The following is a 25,841-nucleotide window of genomic DNA, read 5'->3' as shown; positions in this document are numbered from 1 at the left end:
ACAGAGCGTTTGGTCGGTCTGAATGAGGGGAGGACGTCTTGAATTTTCAAGACGTCCTCCTTTGCGGTGGTAAGGCTGTGGGTTAACACCCACAGCCTTACGACCGCCTAAGGTGATGGTCGCGATGGTCTTCCATCTGGGCTTACGACGAGACCCTAGGGTAGGGTCTCCCTTGTCGTAAGCCCCGGAGAGCTTTCGGCTCTGTCTGAGCCGGAAACTCTCCACTGACATCACTAGTGATGTCAGTGGGGCCGACCCCAAACGGTAGGCGTTCCCATGGGAACGCCCCCGTTTGGGCTGCCACCCTCCCGGCCCGCCTTCCAAACGGGGCGAGCTGTCAATCAACATCGACAGCTCGCCGGTCGTAGCGGGTCTCACGTATGCGCACGAGGGCGCCGTCGCCATCGTGCGCATGCTCTTTGGGGGGTCATCGACCCGGTCCGAGCGTATCGGCGCTAACGACCGGGTCTGAATGACCCGCTCTGTCCTTTGCCCAGGCAGTGTCTCCCTGTAATGATCAGCCTCACATCACTAAAAAACAGCCACACAGCTGAAAACCCTAATTAGCCTCCTGTGAAGCTAATAACCCAAAAAACTCCTAACACAAAAGGTGCATACACACACAACGATTTTTTGAACGATTATCGTTAAACGATATCATCTAACGATAATCGTTTGAAAAAATCGTTCACTTTCTGAGTCAAACGAAGAACGATTATTGTTCATGCGCGTTCACGTTTGTAGTTTGTAGTTCAGTCAGACTTGTCAACTCAACGATTTTCATTAAGTTAATATGCAAAAATCGTTTGTAGTTCATAAAAATCGTTCATTACATTTAAATGAACATAGTAAATGAACAACGTTAGTAAACGATTTTAGTTAATTTTTTCAAGGGAGAAAATCGTTTACTAAAATCGTTCATTAACTAAATCGTTGTGTGTGTGTATGCAGCTAAACACCTGCCTGAGGTTTCAAAAGACATAGGTCAGGAATCTAGGGCAAATATACCTGCCTTCCACTATGATGCCAGTGACCTTGTATATAATCTCTTGAAACTGAACTATTTGTTTTCTTTCAGATGCACAAATGAAACCAGATCTAAATCGGGTACTTTTTGGGCTTATAATTTCTGTCCTACGTCATATTCATGGACTGCACTCCTTGGTTTAATTTTCTATTTAATTTTCTTTGCACCTGGTAAGTTGTTTGTTTTTGTTTTTTTGGGACAATAATTCAAAATTGTATTTGCAAGTTTATTTTATAATGGTTGGTCCAGACATTTAAAGTGAATGTGTTCTGTATTTTCAATGAGATGAAGACAGATGTCTGATAAAATGACATGACATAATTTTACCCATTTTATGCAGAAGTGTTACTCCTGCATGTGCTCTGTTGTATTAATCCTTGTGGTTGAAGGTTAATTTTAATTCCTGTTAACTGAAGTCCAAATAAACTGACATATACAAAACTGTAATATTTTCTCAAAGTCCATAGATGGACACGTAACGAAGAGGCATACACCAAGTGAATTCAACATCTGCTGTGAAACTGCACATCACAGCATGCCCTGCTACATGCCATAATAGCAAAACTGTGGCAGAGATGCTGGGATGTGTAATTCCACAGCAGCTGGAGGGCAGCATGTTGAATACTCCTGGCTTACAGTATATGATATTAGAACTTTAATAAAGGCCCCCATACATCAGTGACAGATTGTCGCAATTCCCCAATCCCCAGGGTCTGGGCATCCGTGGAAACCAACATGTTGCATTCCCGAACCTCGCCAAAATATGATTGGGATCTCCAAAATCGGGTATTTATAACATGAAGAATTTCCCAGATTCCCCGACCGATTGGTAGTCATTGATGGCCGCCGATCGGCATCACCGACCACCAGTTCAAGTTAGATCAGGGAAACAGCCGCCTGATATATGGGGCCCTTGACATCAAGTATTTTGTGTTCCTCCATCATTTATATCTTCATTCTACAGGGAACAAGGAGGACTCTGTGAGCGCACCTTTTGGTGCGCTCACAGAGTTGCAGTGCACTTTACATCCAATACTGGCATATATAGTCGCAACATATTTCATCTGTTCATTTTATAACAGTATGCACAGAGGACCACGTTACCGCTGAGATATCTTTTAGCCAAAACTGCATACAAGGCGCTCACCAATCTGGAACAATGTTCTAAGGAACAGATCTCAACACTTAGGGGAAATTGACTAAAATGGGAGTTCTATTAAGAAGTGATGTTGCCCACAGCAACCATCAGATTCCAGGTATTCTCTTCTAGAAGGTGCTAGATAAATGAGAAGTAGAATCTGATTGGTTGCTGATTGGGCAACATCACTTCTTAATAGAACTCCCATCTTAGTATATTTACCCCCTTAGTATAAATTTGCCAAATTACAGATGTGATCCACTTGTCTATAGTTTGTTTGTTGCAGGTCAACCTCTTTTGTAGGCTTCAAACAGGACCAAAAATAATCCTAAAGTTGGGGTCCTTTTGACATATGTTATTATTATCCTTTATTTATATGATGCAACAAGTGTTTCGCAGCGCTTTACAAAGTACATGAACATAACTGAACAAGAAACCAGTGACGTACAGTACAATACAAGGATATGCTGCATTAGTGATTATAACACTCAAATTAAGCAGCAGGGAGTGAGCAATCTAGTGTTAGATACCCTTGTGGGGAGTAAGGAGTAGAAGAAAGTATAAGGAGAAGCACATGAGGGAAAAGGGACCCCCTCGTGAGAGCTTACAATCTAAAAGGGAGGGGCAGACAAACAGTGGTGACACAGAGGGGGTAGACAGGGCGGAAGTGCATGTAGTAGTGGGTTAGGATGAGAGCTGATAGGCCTTGATGTTGTAGTGGGTCTTGAGAGCCCATTTGAAGATTTGTAGAGAGGTGGAGAGTCTGATAGGGAGAGAGTTCCAAAGGTAGGGAGCAGCACCGGCACAATCTTGGAGGCAGAAGTGGGAGGAAGTAATCAATTGGCAGGAGAGACAGCATGCATTTGTTGAGCGAAGTGGATGGGTGGGAGTGTGAAGGGAGATGAGGTAAGAGATGTATATGGGAGACGATCGGGTGAGAGCTTTGTAGGTGAGTGTAAGAACCTTGAATTGGGTTCTGAAGGGAAAGGGGAGCCAGTGTAGGGCTTGAAGGAGAGGGGAGGCAGATATAGAATGTTTGGAGAGGAAGATGAGCCGAGCAGCAGCATTAAGGACAGATTGGAGTGGAGAGAAGTGGGAGTCTGGGAAGCCAGACAGGAGGAGGTTACAGCAATCCAATCTGGAGATGACCAGTGAATGGATGAGGGTTTTAGTAGCATCCAAAGTGAGAAAGGGTCTAATCCTAGAAATATTTTTAAGCTGGAAACTGCAGGACTGTGAGAGGTGCTGAATGTGTGGTTTGAAGGAGAGGGAGGAGTCCAGGATAACTCCAAGACAGCGCACTTTGGGGCTAGAGGAGAGAGTTGTGCCATCAATAGATAATGAAAATTGGGGGAAGTGAGGTTATGCGGGAGGGTGGAAAGATGATCAGGTCAGTCTTAGACGTGTTAAGTTTAAGAAAGCACTGGGACATCCAGGAAGAGATAGCAGAGAGACAGTTGGAGATGCAGGTGATGAGAGAGAGGGAGAGGTCAGGGGAGGAAAGGTAGATCTGAGTATAATCAGCAAAGAGATTATATTGGAGGTCAAAAGAGTTGATAGTTCACCTAAAGAGAATGTATAAAGGGAGAATAGGAGAGCTCCAAGAACAGAACCTTGGGGAACGCCTACTGTTAGTGGAAGTGGGGGAGAAGAGGAGCTATGAGAGGAGAAAGAGAAGGAACAGTCAGATAGGTAGGAGAGTGCAGTGTCACGTAGTCCAAGGGAGTGAAGGAATTGCGGGAGGAGAAGGTGGTCTACAGTGTCAAAAGCAGCAGAGAGGTCAAGGAGAATGAGCAGAGAGTAGTGGTCCTTGGATTTGGCAGCAGAGAGGTAATTGGTGACTTTTGTGAAGGCAGTTTCAGTGGAGTGGAGAGAACAAAAGTTAGATTTAAATGAGTCAAGGTGGGAGTGGGAAGAAAGAAAGGTGGTAAGGGGGTTGTAAACAATACGCTCAAGGAGTTTGGAAGCAAAAGGGAGGAGAGAGATGGGTCGATAGTTGGAGAGTGTGTTAGGATCAAGGGTAGGTTTTTTAAGAATGGGGGAGCCGTGAATGCTTGAATGCAGAAGGGACAGTGCCAGATGAGAGAGAGAGAGATTGAGGTGGGCAAGATGGGAACAGGCAGAAGTAGAGAGGTAGCGGAGTAGGCAGGAAGGGATAGAGTCATGGGGGAAGGGGAGGGGGGAGGACCAAGACTTCTTCTCCAGATACAGAGGAGAAGGATGTCAGAGTTGGTAAGATGGGTGGGGAGAGGTGGTTTGGGAAAGGAGGGGGTGGAGTGCTGTCTGGTGTGATATGATGTCCTGATATATGGAGTCAATTTTAGATGTAAAGTAGTTTGCAAAGTAAGGGCAGGGAGCACTGTATTTGATTTTGACATACAGTAGTTCAGAAATCACAATTTGTTAATACAAGCGCAACCACCTTAGGTTTTGTCCAGAGAACAGCTTTGTGTTGATGGAAACATGGATAGGCACATGATTGAGCCTTCAGGTTGTGGAAATGAGCAAGTGAAAGACTCCTCCTCTGTTTGTCAATACTAAATTCTCAAGGAACTAGTGTATGACTGAAGGAAGAATGCAGTGTGTCACACCATACAAAAAGGTTTGCACTTTTGGCAAACACAATGTAAATGTACACAATATTGAAAGTAAACCAGACATCAACAGCCCAATTAAACTCATCAGATATTGTGCAGAATAACGCACAACCTCCATTGCAATCCCACTCCAGCTATACTTTCTTTCAGCTGTGGGCACAGAGGAAAGCGGGAGGACAGTGTCTACGGTAGACTGATTTTTAGTAGACTGCTGAGATCAATCAGGAGCAAGATGCATTTTACCCATCCCCTCAGGGCAAATCACATCAGCCTCATTTTGCAGTGGCTGTGCCCCTCACCTGATCCAGCTTCACAAGTGGAGACCATACTCTGTGGTGTGCCAGAGTTCAATGGGTTACCATGACTTGGCATTGATGCACCTGCTCGATGGCTTGGTGATCGCACAGTGCCCCCTTAACTACCTTTGTTCTAAGTAAAGGAGGCCCCTCGGCTGACATCATTCCTTGTTAACAGCGGGGTTGCGGAGCCTGTACCGAGCACTGCACCTCCCCACACTGCTCCGGATTACAGACAGCTCAGCTGCAGTTTTAAATTCAAACAAAAGGTACAGGCTGGCTAGGCAGCCCAGCAAAATAAAATCAGTCCTGAGGGTACTCAGACAGAGATGCATCACTCTAGTATGTTGTTGGGCTGCGTTAATAAACATCATAAAAGTTAAAACTGTAACCTCTCTGAACTTGATACTAAGGTTATAGCATATAGTTAACGTATAGTTATGTATTTTGGACCAATTGTTCTCATGTTTCACAATTTTTTAAAGTGCACTAAAACATTGTATCTGTTTAAATTAACTTAGTCCTTACTGCAGCTCCCATCTGTATGCTTCTGTATTTGTTTCTGCCAATGATTTGTGTTATTTATAGGAATGGGACCAATGCCATGGACTATCAATTCTGAAATATACCCACTGTGGGCTAGGAGTACAGGAAACGCATGTTCATCCGGTGTTAATTGGATTTTTAATGTAGTGATCTCACTCACATTTTTACATACAGCTGAATATCTTACATATTACGGTAAGAGCTACAGAATCTTGCAATTGCATGCACAACATGTAGTTTACATCTGCCTTTCTGTAGTATAACTACAACATTTGTTCATTGTGCGTGGCCGTTCCCCAGAGGGTTGGGGGCTGTGTGTTACTGTACACTTGTGACACTAAGTGGTACAGCCCTTCATGTAATAACATCTTCAAAGCTGTCATTTTTATTTGTACCATATTTGGAATTGTAGTTTTACCAGACATGAAGTGATGGGTTTTAAAAATAATGTCTCTACTTTTATCCTTTGTTTATTTATCAGATAAATAATCTAGAATGAGATTAAACCGAAAGTGAAGATGGCCTCCAAAGAGAGGTACAGGGAAATATTTGACAAATAAGGTAGCGGAATATGAACTGTAGCCACTGGTGGGAATAATATGTTGGGTTACTGTAAGGCAGCAGCTTCATCAGCCACAGATATTAAAGTGACCACTGGCTATTTGCCATTTTTGTGCAGCTACCAGTGGTGTGATACGGTTGAAATGAGGAGAATCAGGGGAAGATGAAAGAGTCCATTGTAGAAATCATAGTAAGCTGCTGGCAATGACTGTTCTTCATCATACATATGAATTGAGCCTATTTCCTGTTCTGGAAAGGGCTTTGGGCACTGTTATGGTTATTTGGTAGCACAGAATAGCTGTGTGCCCGTTAGCTTTATTTGGCAGACATAGAGCCAGGACATGTCTTCCATATGTTTACAAAAGGTGGCACCAAGGAGGCCGAAGAGATCAGGAAGAGAGATAAAAATCAATGACTGTCCAGCAACTGATCTTGGAGAGTATTCCAGTAGATCTTCAAAACGCTGCCGCCTCTGTGTAATCATTTCCTTTTCTTATTTGTAGGATAATTATGTGGGAGAAAGGGCACAGAGGTGATCTAAAATTCAGCAATTCTAAACTACTGCCCACATGCCCTATTGCTTATTGTTGTACAGATGCACATCGTAATATCAATTTGTATTTAAAAATAAGTATCTTAGTGCACGGGAATTGCACAAAATGTAATAGTGCAAAGTCATTAAAGTAAATGAAATCCAATCGATCATTGACCCTCCTGTATTTGAAGCAGTGGAGAATGGGTCTTCCTATTCCTTGACCTACACTTGACCTAATGACAAGTGTATTTTCTGCTAGTCAGCTAGACTGCACATGATAAGTACTCTGATAATAATTACCTTTAAGAGCAGACATGTTTACCACTTCAATTACTTCCTTCTTACTTACATTATTGTCCTTGGCTAATGTACATTTCTGAAGTGGTCGGCAATGTAGCCAATCTTTTTTTTTTTTTTTGTAATAAACAAGATGAGAAAAAACTGAACATCTGTGTTTGATCATAATAATGTTTACAGTAATTACCTAAGATTTCCAGACACTGATATAAGTAAGCAGCTCCCAACTGTAAAACTGCTGAAAGTGTTGAAGGCTGCTGGTTCTGTACATTATCATTATCTGCAGAAGGGTCATTGCTGCATAAAGGAAACTAATTTAAATAAGAGGTATACTGTAACTTTGAATGTGTGCATGTCCTTATATGTGTCTATATGTGGAAGTATTAAAAAGGTAACATTTTGTATTACTATTTACATTGTCCACAACTAAACTGAGCCCTCCATCTTCATATTAAGGGCCATTAATGCAGCATTTGCAATCTGCTGTCTGTTCACATAGACAAGAGAAGACTGCATATAATAAACTAATGGATTTCCTGGATCAAAGCTAGGGAAAAAGCTCTACTTATCAAAGAAAAGATAAACTGCCCATTTCTGCTGCTTATGCATTTTTGCTGTAGATGTGACTATAAATAGAAGTGAAATTTAAAAATATTTCGTTTTTTATTAATTATTTCATATTGTAGAACAATTGTTCACAATTGACAATCCATTTATTATATTTTTTGCTAGAATAAAAAAAAAAAAATCAAATTTATAATTGCATACATACCAGGCATGTACTGTGAAATGTACAACACCACTCTGATTTAAAAATTAGCCATTACTGCATAAATGCCAGTAAATAGGTTTAATGATTGCTCTCTTTAAGAAAGTATGTGCCTCCTGAGTAGGGCTGCAACTGGGTAGGGGGGGGGGGGGGGTCGGGACAGAGCCGCATTGGGGCAGGGGGATCCGTTAAACTAGTGCGTGTATGTTTGTAAAATATATATATATATATATATATATATAACAAATACAGCAGCAGACAGCACTCCTCAACAACTGGGATTCAATGACATGCAGGTGCCATCACAACCAACTAGAATCCTGTGGTAGACATGCAGAAACCAAATAGACGGCGGCACTCAATGCAATAAAGAAAAACACTTGCAGCGGATTAAGGGTAACCCTTAAACCGCTGCAAGTGTTTTTCTTTATTGCATTGAGTGCCGCCGCCTATTTGGTTTATATATATATATATATATATATATATATATATATATATGTATATATATATATATATATATATATATATGTATATATATACATACATACAGGTAGAGTCTCCCATATCCAAATATTCCGAAATACAGAATATTTTTAGCATGACTGAGATAGTGAAACCTTTCATTTTTGATGGTTCAATGTACACAAACTGTGTTTAAAGCACAAAATTATTAAAAATCTAGTATAAAATAACCTTCAGGCTGTGTGTATAAGGTGTAGATGAAACATAAATGAATTTCATTTACGTACACAAACTTTTTTTGATGCACAATATTATTAAAAATATTGTATAAAATGACCTGCAGGCTATGTGTATAAGGTGTATATGAAACATAAGTGCACTCTGTGTTTAGATTTGGGTCCCATTCCCAAGATGTTTCATTATGGTGTGCAAATATTCCAAAATACAGAATATTCCGATATCCAAAATACCCCTGGTCCCAAGCATTTTGGATATGGGAGACTCAACCTGTATATATAATAAGTAAGGTAACAAGATAGAGACATAGACTTTGACGGCAGATAACCACTTGGCCAATCTAATCTGTCCACATGCCAGAGCAGGTAGACCACTACTACCCCTTACAGCCATTAGTCTGCGCCTCATAACAGTGATCCTGTTCAAACATCAGTTGTAAGATGGCGGGGCGGGCGAAAACATGGTCAAACATTTGAAGTGCATAGTGTTATCAGATTTCTGCGTCTAAAGGGCATATCAGCAGCTTAAATTCATTACTAACTTGACGGGGTGTATGGTGACGTAATGTCACAGAAACAGGTTTGGGATTGGTGCACTGCCTTTGATGCTTTGATGACGCCACCCTCAGCCAACTGCACGCATGAGTTGTTATGGTGCTACCATTGAGGGTACATCTTCCCTACTGCCCTGACCTGGCACAGAGTGATTTCCATATCTTTGGACCATTGAAGAAGCACCTTGGTGGAAGGCAATTCGCAAGAGACTGTGAAGTTCAGCAAGCCGCCATGTCCTAGTTCAGACGCTTGACACTGATTTCTTCTATGCTGGGATAGATGCCTTGGTGTACTGTTGGAACAGATGCTTAGACTGAGGACTATGTGAAAAAATAATCTGTACCAAGACCGTACTATTGATTATACATATACAGTTAGGTGCATAAATATTGGGACATTGACAGAATTTTCAAATTTTGGCCTCTATTCACCACCACAATGGCTTTGAAATGTAACAAACAAGATGTGCTTTAACTGCAGACTTTCAGATTTAATTTGAGGGTAATTACATCCAAATCAGGTGAACGGTGTAGGAATTACAAAGGTTTCTATATGTGCCTCCCACTTTTTAAAGGGCCAAAAGTAATGGGACAAACTAAACAATCCTAAATCTAACTTTCACTTTTTAATACTTTGTTGCAAATCCTTTGCAGGCAATTACAGCCTGAAGTCTGGAATGCATAGACATCACCAGACGCTGGGTTTCATCCCTGGTGATGCTCTGCCAGGCCTCTACTGCAAATGTCTTCAGTTCCTGCTTCTTCTTGGGGCATTTTCCCTTCAGTTTTTTGTCTTCTTCAAGTGAAATGCATGCTCAATCGGATTCAGGTTAGGGGATTGACTTGGCCATAACATTCCACTTTTTAGCCTTAAAAAACTCTTTGTTTGCTTTTGCAGTATGCTTCAGGTCATTGTCCATCTGCACTGTGAAGCGCCGTCCAATGAGTTCTGAAGCATTTGACTGAATATGAGCATATAATATTGCCCGAAACACTTCAGAATTCATTCTGCTGCTTTTGTCAGCAGTCACATCATCATAAATACAAGGGAACCAGTTCCATTTGCAGCCATACATGCCCACGCCATGATACTACCACCACCATGCTTCACTGATGAGGTGGTATGTTTTAGATCATGAGCAGTACCTTTCCTTCTCCATACTCTTCTCTTCCCATCACTCTGGTACAAGTTGATCTTTGTCTCATCTGTCCATAGGATGTTGTTCCAGAACTGTAATGGTTTTTTTAGATGTTGTTTGGCAAACTCTAATCTGGTCTTTCTGTTTTTGAGGCTCACCAATGGTTTACATCTTGTGGTGAACCCTCTATATTCACTCTTGTGAAGTCTTCTCTTGATTGTTGACTTTGACACATATACACCTACCTCCTCGAGAGTGTTCTTGATTTGGCCAACAGTTGTGAAGGGGTTTTTCTTCATCAGGGAAAAAATTCTTCTGTCATCCACCACAGTTGTTTTCTGTGGTCTTCCGGGTCTTTTGGTGTTGCTGAGCTCTCCGGTGTGTTCTTTCTTTTTAAGAATGTTCCAAACAGTTGATTTGGCCACACCTAATGTTTTTGCTATCTCTCTGATGGGTTTGTTTTGATTTTTCAGGCTAATGATGGCTTGCTTCACTGATAGTGACAGCTCTTTGGATCTCATATTGAGAGTCGACAGCAACTGATTCCAAATTCAAATGTCACACCTAGAATCAACTCCAGACCTTTTACCTGCTTAATTGATAATGAAATAACGAGGAAATAGCCCACACCTGTCCTTGAAATAGCTTTTGAGTTGATAGTCCCATTACTTTTGGCCCCTTAAAAAGTGGGAGGCACATATAGAAACCGTTGTAATTCCTACACCGTTCACCTGATTTGGATGTAATTACCCTCAAATTAAATCTGAAAGTCTGCAGTTAAAGCACATCTTGTTTGTTTCATTTCTACTTCAGGGTCCATAGGGTATCCACAGGATACCTTGGGGTATAGGTGTGACGTCAGTCGCAGGGCACCAAAGAGTTAAGCTTTCAGCCTCCCAGGATGCACTAGGTCCCCCTCCTATACCCCGCCCCCGGGCCAAGGCACCTCAGTTTAGTTTGGTGCCCGGCCGGAGTCGGGTGCACCTGTTGGAGTGGGGGCTAGAAGAGCCCCTGAAGCTTTTTCTTCATGCAGCTGTGGCTGCACATCTGGATGAACAGCATGGACAGTCAGTCCTGACGTCCATGCTGTCTTCCCTACACCCCGCCGGTACCAGAACGCCGGTACTGATCCGGGGATGCTGGTGGGCGTCTGGGGTCACAGCTAGCGGTGACCCCAGATGCTCCGGACCATGGCCGGATTCAAGGGGGACAGAGGTAAGCAGCGGGGTCCCGCGGTGGGTCCCCGCTGATCACATGGTCCTAAGTCCCCAGGCAGGGGGCTCCCTGGGGACTGGCTGCAGCGTGGAGCCAGGCGACCAACCTGCGCTTCCACTACCCCCTGGGACAGCGGACCGCAGCAGAGCGGTAGCGCTGCGGCGTCCCAGGGGTTAAATGCATGCCAGGGGAGCGCGCCTTCCCTGTCTCACAGCCGGCGCCTCCCCCGCTGCACACAGCCCTCTCTGCACTGTGCTGACTGGTCCTGTGTCAGCGCTCCTCCCCCAGGCCAGCTTCTCTCTGCTCCTCGGCGGCCATCTTCTCTGCAACGCATGGTGAACGCTGCTGGAAGTCTGGAAGGAAGCATCGTGGTCTGGGTCCCCCCGCATACCTCTCCTCCGCTGTGGCTCAGGTCTGTGTATGCAGCGCTGTGTCCTACCAGGCCCTGTGTCTGTGTAGTTGAGTGATCAGCGCTGTTAGTGCAGGAATTGTTATTTCTCTGCATTGTATGTGACTGTGCTAGCGCTGCCTGTAACTTTTCTTCTCTAAACTGTCAGCTTTATTACTGTCCCTGTTCTTTCTGCTAAAGCCCTTGCGGTGCGGTGCTGCAGGGTGGTCTCTCGCCTATTTAATACTTAATTGGTGAGAGAGGTCACATACGTGGTGCCATAATGTCTGAAAGTGATTTTCCCCTCCGGCTACAGTGTACCACGTGCAAAGTACCGTTAGCGGAGGGGGAGGGTAGCGCGGAGGGCCTTTGCCGGCAGTGTTTGTCCATGGCGCGGCCTATTACGGTTACAGCACCGGTACAGGAGCCGCCCTGGGCTTGTTTCGCTCAGGCGTTAACAGCTTTAGTGGGCCAGTTAGCTCCGCAGCCCGCGTTTACTCCGATGGGTTTGTCCCAGCAGTCTGTGGTGTCGTCACCCATGCAGGGGTTCCCACGACAATTGGTGGTACCCCACAGTCTCCCTATTTCCCCGCTCCCGGGTTCAGGAGCCAGCGTGGGTTAACTCCCTGACGAGTTCTGTACAGCACTTGTCGGATGTGTTGCAAGGGGAGTCTGTGATGCGGCCTCATAAAAGGCCGGTGGCGTCTCTGTCCGCTCCTTATGAGGATGACGAAGGGACGTCTGATGATGGGGAGATTCTGGATCCTTACGATCAGGAACCTTTCCATACTAAGGACGCTGATGCTAAGTCCAAAGTATATATTCCTGGACTTATTCGGGCGGTCCGCACAGCCTTGGTGATTGAGGACGAAGTTCCCCCAGCGGCTAAATCTAAGTATGCCTTTTTCAAAGATGTGAAGGGCGATGCCACAGTCTTTCCTCTTTCGGGTCAGTTGGTGGACCATTTAGAGGAGGCGTGGAAACAACCTGGCAAAAGATACCAGCCGCAGAGACGCCTGGCGGTGGCTTATCCGTTCGCGGATAATTATTTTGCTAAGTGTGAATCCCCTCCACAGGTGGATTCTCACGTGACCCGTCTTGTCCGTAGTGCCACATTGCCGATGCCATCCATGTCCTCCCTTAAGGATGCTACGGACCGCAAGGTAGAAATCTGCCTGAAGTCCGCTTATTCCCTTGCAGGGGGGGCAGCACGGCCGGCTATGGCCATTTGCTGGGTTGCCAGAGTGATGGAGCACTGGGCGGATTCATTAGAGGCTTCTTTTGAATCCGACTGTCCGGCCGAACAGGCGGAGTTGATTGGCAATCTCCGTGATTCGGCCACCTACATCAACGAGGCGGCTCTAGACATTAGTACTCTGGTGTCTAGAATTTCTTCAGCAGCGGTAGCTGCTCGTCGCAGCTTGTGGCTGCGATCCTGGAAGGCGGACGCAGATCCAAGAAAGGTCTGGAAGCGTTGCCGTTTACCGGAGAAGTTCTCTTCGGTCCGGATCTGGATAAGATTGTGGCCACGCTGGCGGCAGCCAAATCTGCTTGTCTCCCGTCGGCCGCTGCTCCTTCTGGTTCTGGACCATCGTCCTTTCGGTCATCTAGGGCCCAGGGCAGGCCCAAACCACAGTCGTTTCCTCGACAGGCTGGCCCTAAGAAATCGGTCAAGCCCCGGAAACAGGCATGGAGTACCAGACGTCCGGCCCCCAAGCCAGATGACAAACCTGCGGCCTGACGGTCCGGGTCTCCCCTTGGGGGATCCTAGGGTGGGAGGCCGCCTGCTGCAGTTCTCCCGGTGTTGGTCGTTCACTACGACAGACACTTGGGTTCTGGAGGTGGTCTCTCACGGGTACGCCCTCTCCTTCCAGCACAGACCCCCGGCTCGATTCTTCACCACGGGTCTACCATCAGACCGGAACAAGGCTGCGGAGCTGCGGAAGGTATTGCACACTATGCTCCAGGCTGGAGTTATAGTGCCTGTTCCATTCTCCCAGAGGGGCCAGGGTTTCTATTCAAATCTATTTTTGGTACAGAAACCCAATGGGTCATATCGTCCGATTCTCAACCTCAAAGCACTCAACAAGTCTTTGCGGGTCCCGAAGTTTCGGATGGAGACCCTACGGTCCATCATTCTGGCGCTGGAACCTGGGGACTACATGGTGTCATTGGACATACAGGACGCTATGGCGGTCATGGCGGCTTCTCTGCGGCTGCAAGGAGTCCGCATGTTGCCGTACTTGGACGACCTGTTATTGGTGGCAGGATCTCCAGAGCTCCTGTTACACCACTTGGACCTGACCATTGCACTGCTGCAACGGCACGGCTGGCTAATCAACTGGCAGAAGTCCACTCTAATCCCGTCTCGGAGGATTCTGCATCTTGGAGCCTTATTGGACTCGGGACAGCAAAGGATCTTCGTGACGGAGGACAAGATCTCTGCTTTACAGTCAAGGGTGCGCAGTTGTCTACACAGCCGCCGGGTGTCCTTACACTCGGCGATGAGGTTACTGGGCTCCATGGTGTCGGTGTTCGACATGGTGGAATACGCCCAGTTTCACTCCAGACCTCTGCAGCACCTGATCCTGTCCAAGTGGAACGGGCTGCCTCAGTCTCTGAAGTTCCAGACGATTGTGCTCACCCCGGAGGTTCGCCTGTCCCTTGCGTGGTGGTTAAAGACGACCCACCTCAACAAGGGACGTCCGTTCTGGGTTCCAAATTGGGTCCTGTTGACAACGGACGCCAGTCTTCGGGGCTGGGGAGCAGTTTCGGGTCCACACTTGTTCCAGGGCAGGTGGACACCGACAGAAGCGGAGCTTCCAATAAATATCTTGGAACTCCGTGCGGTCTTCAATGCTCTCCTGCAGGCACAGCGGTTTCTCCAGGGTCACCCGGTGCAGGTCCAGTCGGACAATGCTACCACCGTGGCCTACATAAACAGGCAAGGAGGAACTCGCAGTCGGGCGGCTCTCGTAGAGGTCTCTCGGATCCTGGTTTGGGCGGAGCGCAATCTTCCGGCCATATCAGCGGTCTTCATCCCGGGAGTGCTAAATTGGGAGGCGGACTTTCTAAGTCGCCAGGACGTTCATCCAGGGGAATGGTCCCTGCACCCGGACGTTTTTCAACTACTGGTGGACAGGTGGGGTCTTCCAGAAATCGACCTCATGGCGTCCCGGCACAACAACAAGTTGCCGGTGTACGGGTCTCGCACAAGAGACGAAGGGGCGTCTCTGGTGGATGCTCTGTCTGTCCGGTGGACGTTCAGGTTCGCATACCTGTTCCCTCCGGTCTCCCTTCTTCCACGGGTAATCCGGAAATTCAAACAGGAAGGAGGGACGCTCCTGTTGATAGCTCCCGCGTGGCCCAGACGGCACTGGTTCTCAGACCTTCAGGGTCTGTCCGTGGACAGTCCTCTGCGGTTGCCGCTACGACCGGACCTTCTGTCTCAGGGTCCTTGTCTTCACCCGGACCTGACTCGGCTGTCTTTGGCGGCGTGGCTGTTGAGACGGCCATGCTGAGGTCCTGGGGGTTTTCCAGCTCTGTGGTGCGTACCATGTTACGAGCTCGGAAACCGTCTTCCGCGAGGATATACCATCGCGTGTGGCATACGTTCTTCCAGTGGTGTCGACCGAGAGGTTATGCACCGCGGGAGTTTCGTCTGTCTCGGATTCTCGCCTTCCTGCAAGCGGGACTAGATCATGGGCTTCGCCTTGCTTCTTTGAAGGTACAGGTTTCGGCCCTATCTGTCTGGTTTCACCGTAGGATTGCTACAATCCCAGATGTGCGCACCTTTATGCAAGGTGTTCTCCGTATTCAGCCGCCCTTTGTTCCACCTGTGGCGCCTTGGGATTTGGCTGTGGTCCTGAGGGCTCTCCAAGGACCGCCGTTTGAACCACTGGGCTCAGTGGATATTAAATGGCTAACAGCTAAGACTGTTTTCCTTCTGGCCGTTGCTTCAGCCAGACGTGTTTCTGAGTTAGGGGCTCTTTCTTGTAGACCCCCTTTCTTGGTTTTTCATGGGAACAGGGCAGTGCTCCGCACTCGGCCCGAGTTTCTTCCCAAAGTTGTTTCCCAGTTTCATGTTAACGAGGAAATAGTTGTTCCGGCCTTTAACTCACCGGGTCTTTCCGTGGGTGAGGCCTCTTTGGATGTTGTGCGGGCCTTAAGGACTTATGTTGACCGCACTTCTTTGTTTAGGAAGTCGGACGCTTTGTTGTCCTCTATGGCTTCTGTAAAAAGGGTTGGCCTGCTTCAAAGCAAACTTTGGCAGCCTGGATCCGTATGGCTATTTCTGAATCTTATCTTCATGAAGGCCTACCGGTCCCTCCTTCTCTGAAGGCTCATTCCACTAGGTCTGTGGGTCCTTCGTGGGCAGCTCGACGTGGTGCCTCGGCAGTTCAGATCTGCAAGGCTGCTACGTGGTCTTCTGTCCATACCTTCGTGAGGTATTACAGGTTTGACACCTTCGCCTCTCAGGATGCTTCCTTCGGGCGGCGGATTCTCCTTTCTGCACAGGAGCGTCCCCACCCTTAAAGGATACTGCTTTGGGACATCCCCAAGGTATCCTGTGGATACCCTATGGACCCTGAAGTAGAAAATATGAGATATGGTAAGAACTTACCCTTGTTATCTCTATTTCTACGAAGTCCATAGGGTTCCACAGGACTCCCGCCCTGTCGCACCTGTGCTGCAGATGGGCTTTGCTCTGGTCACCGGTTTTCCGTCTCCCTCTGGTGAGAATGTGATTCTTGTATGTGTCCAGATCTTTGTTCTCTCTCTTCCTTCTCCTCCTCCGGCCTATGGCTTGGTAACTAACTGAGGTGCCTTGGCCCGGGGGCGGGGTATAGGAGGGGGACCTAGTGCATCCTGGGAGGCTGAAAGCTTAACTCTTTGGTGCCCTGCGACTGACGTCACACCTATACCCCAAGGTATCCTGTGGAACCCTATGGACTTCGTAGAAATAGAGATAACAAGGGTAAGTTCTTACCATATCTCATATTTTCAAAGCCATTGTGGTGGTGAATAGAGGCCAAAATATGAAAATTCTGCCAATGTCCCAATATTTATGCACCTGACTGTATGTAATAGTATAATAAATTTATGCAATGAAAGGTCTTGTTACCTTATTTATTGACCCACCCTTGTGTGTATATGTGCCAAAAGTCATTAGATAGATGCCTAGTATCGTGTAGTACCACCTCTAGCTCTGCGCAGTGCAGCTACTCGACATGCCACTGATTCCACATGTACTGTAGATGGAAGACTTCTGGAGAGATGTTGACCCATGCCATCTGGATAGCTTCCCACAGCTCCCTGATATTTGTAGGTGCAGGATCTTGAGTGCGAATGGACCTCTCCACCATGTCCCATAAATGCTTGACTGGGTTTATGTCAGGCGAACGTGGTGAACATATCATTCATTGGAACTCTTCAGAATATTCCTCCAACCATTTCTGGACAATTTGGGACCGATGACATGGTGAATGATCTTGCTGGAATATTCCATTGTTGTAGGGGTACATGAAGGGTTGCAAATGGTCATCAAGCAATGTAATGTAGAGGTCAATAAAGTGTTCAGATGGACCAGTGGACCCATCCTATGCCATCTGAACCATCATGGTACCACCAACAGCCTGTACGGTGCCTTGACAATTGGGGTCAATGGCGCCACACCCAAACCCTACATCAGCCCGAAATAACAGCAACCGTGACTCATCGGACCACGCCACATTTAGCCAGTACTCCAGGGTCCAACTAGCGACATCACGAGCCCAGGTGAGTTGCTATGTGCGGTGTTGTAGTATTAACAGGGATACTGGTGGATCTTCTGTTCACATATCTCATGGAAGCTAAAAAACCCTGCACTGACTTGCTGGATATGCGCCTCGTACCTCCTAAATTGAATGTGACTTGAGCCAGTGTCGCTTGTCTGTTACCATGGACAATTATGGCCAGACGCCGCTGGTCACAATCATCAAACACCTATGGTTATCAATGCTTTCCATGAGATATTTCCTGTACACATGTGATACCGTAGATCGAGGAATGTTGAATGTCTGCACAACTTAAGAAATGGAATGTCCCATCTGTTGGGTACCCACTATCATGCCTAATTCGAACTCCAATAATTCATGTTGCTTTGCCATGAGCAGCCTAGCCAGTGATCAAACTGAGTGACGAGATATCAGAATACAGCTGGGGATTTCCAAGATGTCACAGTAAGGTGACACCGCCTACCATTACCTTTACATACTGCTATCCCATGACTTTTGGCAATTCAGTGTATAATGTATGTGTGTGTATACAGATGTGTCCTTACACATCTTTGTTGCAGTTGCGCCAAAAAGTCCCTCTTGGTGCGCCGGGTCCTCTAAGACTCTGCTAGGCTTCTTTTTTTTTTTTGCCGAAAATGCGTCTAAGTCGCGGCGCGACAGCTTTATAGCGTGACTGCACCAAAGAGGTGTAAGGACACATCTGTATATGAAAATATATATAGACCCGACACTTGCCGGGTTTACCTCAGCTGCCCCTGTCTTGTCCACTCTCCAGTCACCCTTTCTTAGCCCAGTCTCTGCCCCCACCCCTCCGCACTCATCCCCCTTCCTCCTACTCCCATCCCACAGCCCTCTACTCCCATCCTATTACTAATACTTGTCCTCCTCCGTTCCTGGTCATCTTTATGTGCGCGGTGCTTGCATTGATGGATGGGGCGCTTGTGTGATGACCTGAGTAAAATCGGCTAAGGATATTATATATTTAATACACATTTATACATACATAAACACTTAAAGAGCACCATCTTTAAATTTCTTTACAGCAATTTATGCAGTAAGTCACATTTTGAAATCTGAGCAGTGTCTTTGCTCACTGTGGGATGTTGCTGTGAAGTTGGTGATTTTCAGGGCCGGATTGAGGTTTGCGGGTGTCCCTACCAATAGAACTGTCAATAAGATATGCTTGCAATCTTATTAAAAAGTATAATGTGTAAATACTCCCAGTAACACAAATGTGTTAAACACACTGCAGTGCCCGCAGATTACATTCCACTTCCCATGCTGGTTATGTAGCTAGATGTGGGGGCCACTGTGCAACTGCCCTGACCACCCTGTTGATCCAACTTTGGTTATCCTTACAAAGGTCCCACAGGGGTACGAAAACAACATAGGGCCTGATTCAGATGTTGGTGCAGTCCCGATATTTACACAGATTGAGCAATTGTTAGCCATTGTGCATGTGTGTATGCCACACGCACAATTGAATTGCGATTATGCTCAGAGGATTCACTCGCCAAGTAAGTGACAGTCATCGTTTTGGGGGAGGTAACAGGGGGGGGTTAGGAAAACATACTCATGATGGACCGTTTAAACATGTTTTCAGGACGTGCATAAATTAGCAACTGATTTCTTGCTCGCAGCAGTAGAGCCCTCTGCGTGTCTGGGGACCAGCTATGTCTGTGACAGCGTAGACTTACTCAGAAGGCTGATGGCCGTCTCTTCTGTGTTCAATGTTTGTTGCGTGAGCAGCAGATGTGAGATGCTTTCAGTGGGCATCTCTAAGCACTGGGCACGAGTAAGTTATTAGTATATGCTGGCAATTGCGATCCATGAGAGATTGCAGCTGTGATGGCATTTGCGTCCTCTTATGAATGAGGCCCAAAGTTTTTCATATTGACATTTTTTTACTGCAAGAAAATGGTGAGTGCCCATTTATTTCCCTTGTATTGAATGTATTTATGCAATTTAGATTTCACTGAAGGTTGCCCTCCTAGGAGCTGTGTTTGTTATAGAGTTTGCTGGTATATGAATCTGTGTATTATGCTCACTATTATTTTCTTTTACAGGAGCTTTCTTCCTGTATGCAGGGTTTGCTTCTGTTGGACTCCTATTTATTTATGGCTGCCTACCAGAGACTAAAGGAAAGAAGCTGGAGGAAATTGAATCTTTATTTGAAAATAGACTTTTTACATGTGGTTCCTCTGATTCTGATGAAGGGAGGTATATAGAATATATTCGCGTAAAGGGAAGTAATTATCATCTTTCTGACAATGATGCTTCTGATGTGGAATAATTTTCCTCGGCAGACGCATACTAATCATTTAAAAGCCTTCTGGAGAAGGACAGCTATAGGTGACCTCACAGTCCTGCTTCTGGTCTGGTTATCTCAAGAGTTCAAAATGAACCTACTGAAATCATTTTGTTACTAAACTGGAAGAAAGATTCAGTGACCATGCAAAGCAACTGTGTTTTGCCAAGAACAAAAATTCATATTCCAAAATGTCTCTTTATTTTTATTTAATCATACGATCATCACCAAAATTATGTTATATAAATATAATCATTTATATATTTTAACTAGAACTAAAAGGTAAAATTGTAAGATTTCATATCATGTTACAAATGCTGAATTTAAGTCTTCCTTTTTGTTAATTCCATGAGTGGAGATCTAAAATTTCCATTTTCACTGATGTGCACGTGATCAAAATGTAAATGCAGAAATTATATTGCACAAATTAGATTTGTAATAGCTGTAATAATCTCTATATATACATATATAATATAAACAATGTGTTGCAGGAAATTTTTTATAAAACAATTTTACATTTTAAAAATTAAAATGTAACATTCCGATAGGATTATCGAAGCATAGTTTTCAACATCTAGTAACATTCCAAGTATTGTGTCAAATGATCAATACAGACAAAAGCACAAAGATGTATTTTTTGTTTGTTTTCTTAACAATTTTGACCAGAAATAATAAACTTGTGGGGGGCTTTTATCTGACATACAAGGGTGATGATGAAGCGTGATTTAAACTGCCATTCGTATAAGTTTACATTGGTGTTACAGTTTTGTTTACAATGATTTAAACACTTCTTTCTATTTATGTAAGTATACCCGTCACTTATCCAGAGTAGAACAGAAGCAATGTCAATGGGAATGCAGGCTATTAAGTCACTGAGGCATGTGGGGAAAAGTACTAGTTCCTAATGACTTGCCCTAGGATAGCTAAAATAAATATTGTGTTATTTTATAAAAAGAAATAATTTGCACTCAACTTGGCCAAAGTCTGAATAGTTTTTTTTTTATCTTTTGTGGCTCCCTTTTTATCATTACTCCTTTATAGGAGGGCACTTGCTGCAGCAGCCAAACATTTTAGGTGGTTCGACTTGTTTAAACCATTGTTTACAAGTGCAGATCATTTAATTGAAAAGGGGATGATTACTATGCACCAAATCATTTTATTTCAGTGACTTGAGCAATATGGCAGAAAAACAGAAAGTCTTCTGTGTTGGGTAATGACCAGATGTTCCAAACAATAACATTACTACACCGCACTCATGTTAAAAAAAAGAAAAAAAAACATTGAACAAGTACTTGCTATATAGCTTGTACATTTGTTAGTACTGCCCATTTATCTATTCAGTATATATCATGGATATAGCTGTATAACATTATAAAAGCTGCTAAGAAATCTTTGCATGTCCTGATGGCATGAACCTGGGCGCTACTGAAAATACAGTGTAATTACTTAAACTACAGTGTTAGAAAAAGGAAATAACACTATAAAAAGTAGATATTTACTGGATTTAAGGTCTAAAAATGTTTCTCATCCATTATGTAACAAGTGTTATGGGATAGTAATGGATTAGTAAAGCCGTGATTGAACTACCAACTAAATATCCATCATTCCTTACAAAGGGCAATATTGAAATACTGTTATAACTCTCTGCAGCTACACTACACTTGTGATGAATTTCTTAAATTCTTGGTACATGAAATCTGTAATGTTAAGTCTCATGTTCATATGTTCACGTGCTGTGTATATATTTATTCTACTGACTGAGTTCTAAAAGCACTTTGCCGCTATATTTCATATTGTATGTTGGTTCTTGAGAAAAGTAAATTTAACAACTTTACTAGATATGTTGGTCAAAGTGTGGCTTTGCCGTAAAAATTGGAATTTTTGGTGGAAGAGAGAGAGCAGTATACAATAGGTTGGATGCAGATCTGCCAAGAATGACGTTTAGCCATCCTCTTTGAAACTTGACAACCTAGAAGTGTTAATTGACATAAAGTAATCAGGCAAATAAACAATAGCTGCTTCATATCCCAGGAGTATAAAGGACCAGTTGGTGACTGCAGTGGTAGCACTTTCACTCATTTTAGACAAAAACAAAACAAAAAACAAGTCATATGTTGTAAGTTTGATCATAAAAAGGCTTCCTTTTTGGTGCTAAATTCGGGAAAACATTTCTAGGATTAATGTTTAATCTCTACAATCTGCAATGTTAAACTTTGACACTAGGTTCATCAAAAGAAACATTCCAGGTTCTAAATCTACAGTGGCAAAAACTTGGACAAGAAGAAACCCCATTTCAGTGTTCCCTTGTGCAGTATGCCGCATCTTGTTGCAGCAAGCAAGCTTTACATGACATTGAACCAAGATAACACAGTTCGCAACATTTATAAACTCAGCAGATAATGGAGTAGTGCAATGGGTCCCAAACTTTTATAAATTATAGCGCTCTAGATTATCAGCGCCCATAAGTTTTTTTTTATTGAGAAATTGTAGTAAAAATATAAAATAAAATTTGTGCTAACCTTTCATCCTTAGGGCCAGTGATGTGGTGGTGGGCAGGGCTGTGTCTCTGCTTGTCTACATGTTATGATTGACAGCCGAAAGCACTGGTTTTGCCCATCACGTTGACTATAACAAATTTGATTTGGTCCTGAACCATCAACTCGTGGCCCCTCGGCAAGTGATCTGCGGCACCCAGTTTAGGAACCACAGGAGTCGTGTTGGCCTTTTATAAGGGTTTTGTGTATTTATTTTGATCTCTAATATATCAATCCGGCATGGATTGGAACATTATTTTGTACTCATCGTATAGTGTGTATGCCCAATTCATCGTTCACTCCAGGGCAGATGGGACAATACAATGAAGGGTGTGGTGCATTTGTATAGCACATGCAACACTAATTACGGCAATTTAATCAGCTGTATAAATGTTGCTCAGTGGACTATTCTTCCCTGCATCCCTATTGCAGTAATTTTAAGTTATCATTTTTAAGCCACCTTGTAAGACATTTAAAGTCTTCAGTTTGACATCTAAACGTGCAACATATAAATTTCAAAGATTATCCAGGTAAGATAGCAGAAAGTAGTCCTCAGAAGTTTCACATGTTGTTTTCTTATGTGCAGCTGAAATATAAAATGATTTTAACAAAAAAATTGTCTATCACATGAATTACACAGCAGGAACGGTTAATGTTAGTCTTTTCCTCATGTTTGTAGCCGTGACAGAATGTACTACAGATTCCGCTACCGTTGTGTAAAATATTTGCCTCAATCCTCCTATGGCTGCGATATTGTACAGTTGTACTGATGGAGCTTGGCCTTAAATGTTACCAGCTATACTCTAATCCCACAGCAGAATGGACTGACCATTGTTCTCCCAGTCCTGTTCAGACTATAAATTCTGTGAAATTACACGGAAATGGCATGCTGCAAAATGGCATAGGAAAAGTGGAACCCCACAACTCCGTGAGACAGCCTAATCTATCACCAATGTTGAGTTGAGTGAAATGTAGCTTAACAGTAATAAAACAGGACTAGGTATATAATAATCACAAAGCTATGAATCATAATGTCAGAAGAAAGGTGGATCATCAATATTAATATTTTAATGTCCTTCAGAAAATGTTACATATTTCTTACTCAACAATATTTCAATTATTTTGTGTAAAATATTACTTTTCCAAACAATGCAATTTATGTTTAAAGTAGACCCAATACTTTTAAACTAAGGTTAACATATTCTCTGCCTTAAAATGTTATCACATTCTTTCTAAAAAAATAAAAAAAATGATATATATACACACACACTGGGCATGATTCAGATCCGCTCGCAAGCGCTTGAGTGCTCGTGAGCGGGCTGATGGCGTGCTCTCCGCTTGCGCAGCGGCCGCACTGCGCGTGCGCAATCCCCGGAGCGAGAGAGAAAATCTCTCTCTCCGAGGCTCACTACAAAGACAGCTCGCCCCATGTTGTAGGTGTGGCGGGGGGGTGGCTTCACAAACGGAGGTTTTCCCAAGTGAACGCCTGCCGTTTGTGGGCGGCCCCACTGACATTACCAGTGATGTCAGTGAGAGAGCTTCTGCCTCTATTAGAGCCAGAAGCTCTCTGGGGCTTGCGGCCACGAGACCCTACCACAAGGGTCTCGTCGCAAGCCCGATGGTCGCGATGGTCTTGACCATCGTGACCATCATCCTGGCTGCTCGCAATAGCTGTGGGTGACCCACAGCTATGCAAGCTATGGTCACCCACAGCTATGCGAGCGGCCAGAAGGCAGCACACACAAAAAAAATGCCCAGATTCAGAGCGTGCGCTCTTTCAGAACGTCAGTCTCTGAATCAGGGCCACAATTCAGAGTGTTTTCATATCCTGAATTTTAGAGCCACCCACAGTTTGTTTTTAGGTTAATGGAATAAATCATGTTCAGTGGTTTTATTTCTTAATTATTTACTAAACCCTTATTTCCATGTTTTTACAAAATAATTTTGTATTTTATCAAGATTGTCTGTCTCAAATTTCCTATGTTATTAATATAAACATACTGCAAGTTATGACCAAACAAAAAATCAATACTGATTACTGAGAGCACAAACAGGATATTTAATACAACAGTCATTTTCATATACTGGAGAATCAGACAATTGCTGAAACTGTTTTAACACTTACAGTATATCTTTCACGTAATTTGCACTGACAGGGCAGAAAATATTTAATTTTATAAAAACAAATTAACTTTAATGTTTGTGGTTCATAAAAAAAAGTAACTTGGTTACTGTTTATTGTAATGTTCATGTACTGTACCAGACTGGAAGCAGCGCATTCACATTGCTTTATGGCAAAATCTGTATTTTTTGCGGGTACGACTTATGAAAAATATACAGTATATATAACTGCAATGTCTAAAATTCTCTACTTCTCAAACTAATTTACAATTTGATGTAATATATTTGTTTTATAATACATTTTAATAGCCTTGTGTACAGTATTGTAAACCTATTTAAGTGAACTAGGTTGTGGCAGTGTTAAAATGTCAGCAAAGTAACCTCTGACTTTGTTATAAATACAATTCATGTACTTCAGGGTAAATTACTATGTCAGAGTAAGACCGATCTTTTTGCTTCTACTCTGTTTCACTTAGATTTTTTTTTAAAGTATGTGCTATTTATCAGCACTGTGGTGTTTTGTATCAAAGTGTCAATGGTGTATGAACTATATGAAAGTAATAAATTTTATGTTCATATAAATATTTGCCTTTTGTATTTCATTTTAGTGCATATGAAACTGTAAATATGTAGTTTATCTTTTAAAGCAGTTTTGTGATTCATTCTCTGTTGAAAACCCACAGTACCTCCGAAACAAAAAGGAACCACCTTATGTGTATGGTTAGCTCGAAATAGTCCACAGTCGGGCCTGATTCAGATTTGGGAATAGAGTAAGATAAAGCAAGTAACTATGTACCTGGACAAACCATGTTGCAAAGCAAGGGATGCAAATACATACTTTTTTTTGCATGCAGGATAAATGCTGGCAGCTTTTGCATGTAGCCCACACATGCTGGACAGCTTTATATTTACACTGCAATTTAGATGTCAGTTTGGACACGCCCCTCCCAATCTAAATCTCCCTGCACATTATATATCTGTGCCACCTGCAGTGCAGCATGGTTTTATCAAGGTGCAGTTACTTGCTCTGTCTAAAGGCACACATCCACTTGCAGACCAAAAAACAACTGCACGAATACGACATTGTAATCGTGCAGTCGTTTCACAGTCTGTGCTGTGCCTACACTGAACGTTCAGTGTAGGCACATCAATCATCCCTCCTACCATGCTCAACCTGACGTTATAGTCAGGTTGTACAGCATTTTCGGGCGTTGATTGATGTTGGAAACGACCAGCGGGAGCGCGCATCGCTGATCGTTTTCGACATGAAAGTGCACGATTTCTGCACAATTACTGAGCGATTGCACGATTACGATGTCGTAATCGTGTAATCGCTCAGTA

At 43.9% G+C, this 25,841-nt stretch overlaps 1 protein-coding gene across 1 annotated transcript in view; it reads left to right on the top strand.

The window, feature by feature from the left end:
• Nucleotides 1-25,082, top strand: part of SLC2A13 (solute carrier family 2 member 13) — a 217,530-nt gene extending 192,448 nt beyond the window's left edge. Inside the window, exons 8-10 of the mRNA XM_088480190.1 lie at nucleotides 1,079-1,197; nucleotides 5,647-5,799; nucleotides 19,604-25,082. Coding sequence (XP_088336316.1) covers nucleotides 1,079-1,197; nucleotides 5,647-5,799; nucleotides 19,604-19,830 — 499 coding nt within the window. The 3' untranslated portion in view covers nucleotides 19,831-25,082. The remainder of the gene's footprint in view (nucleotides 1-1,078; nucleotides 1,198-5,646; nucleotides 5,800-19,603) is intronic.
• Nucleotides 25,083-25,841: the final 759 nt, after the last annotated feature.

Source organism: Taudactylus pleione, unplaced genomic scaffold, assembly GCF_031769625.1.
Source record: "Taudactylus pleione unplaced genomic scaffold, aTauple2 ptg000251l, whole genome shotgun sequence".
Taxonomy (NCBI): Eukaryota; Metazoa; Chordata; class Amphibia; order Anura; family Myobatrachidae; genus Taudactylus; species Taudactylus pleione.
Note: the sequence above shows the minus strand (reverse complement) of the source record. Positions and strands in the feature narration are given on the sequence as shown.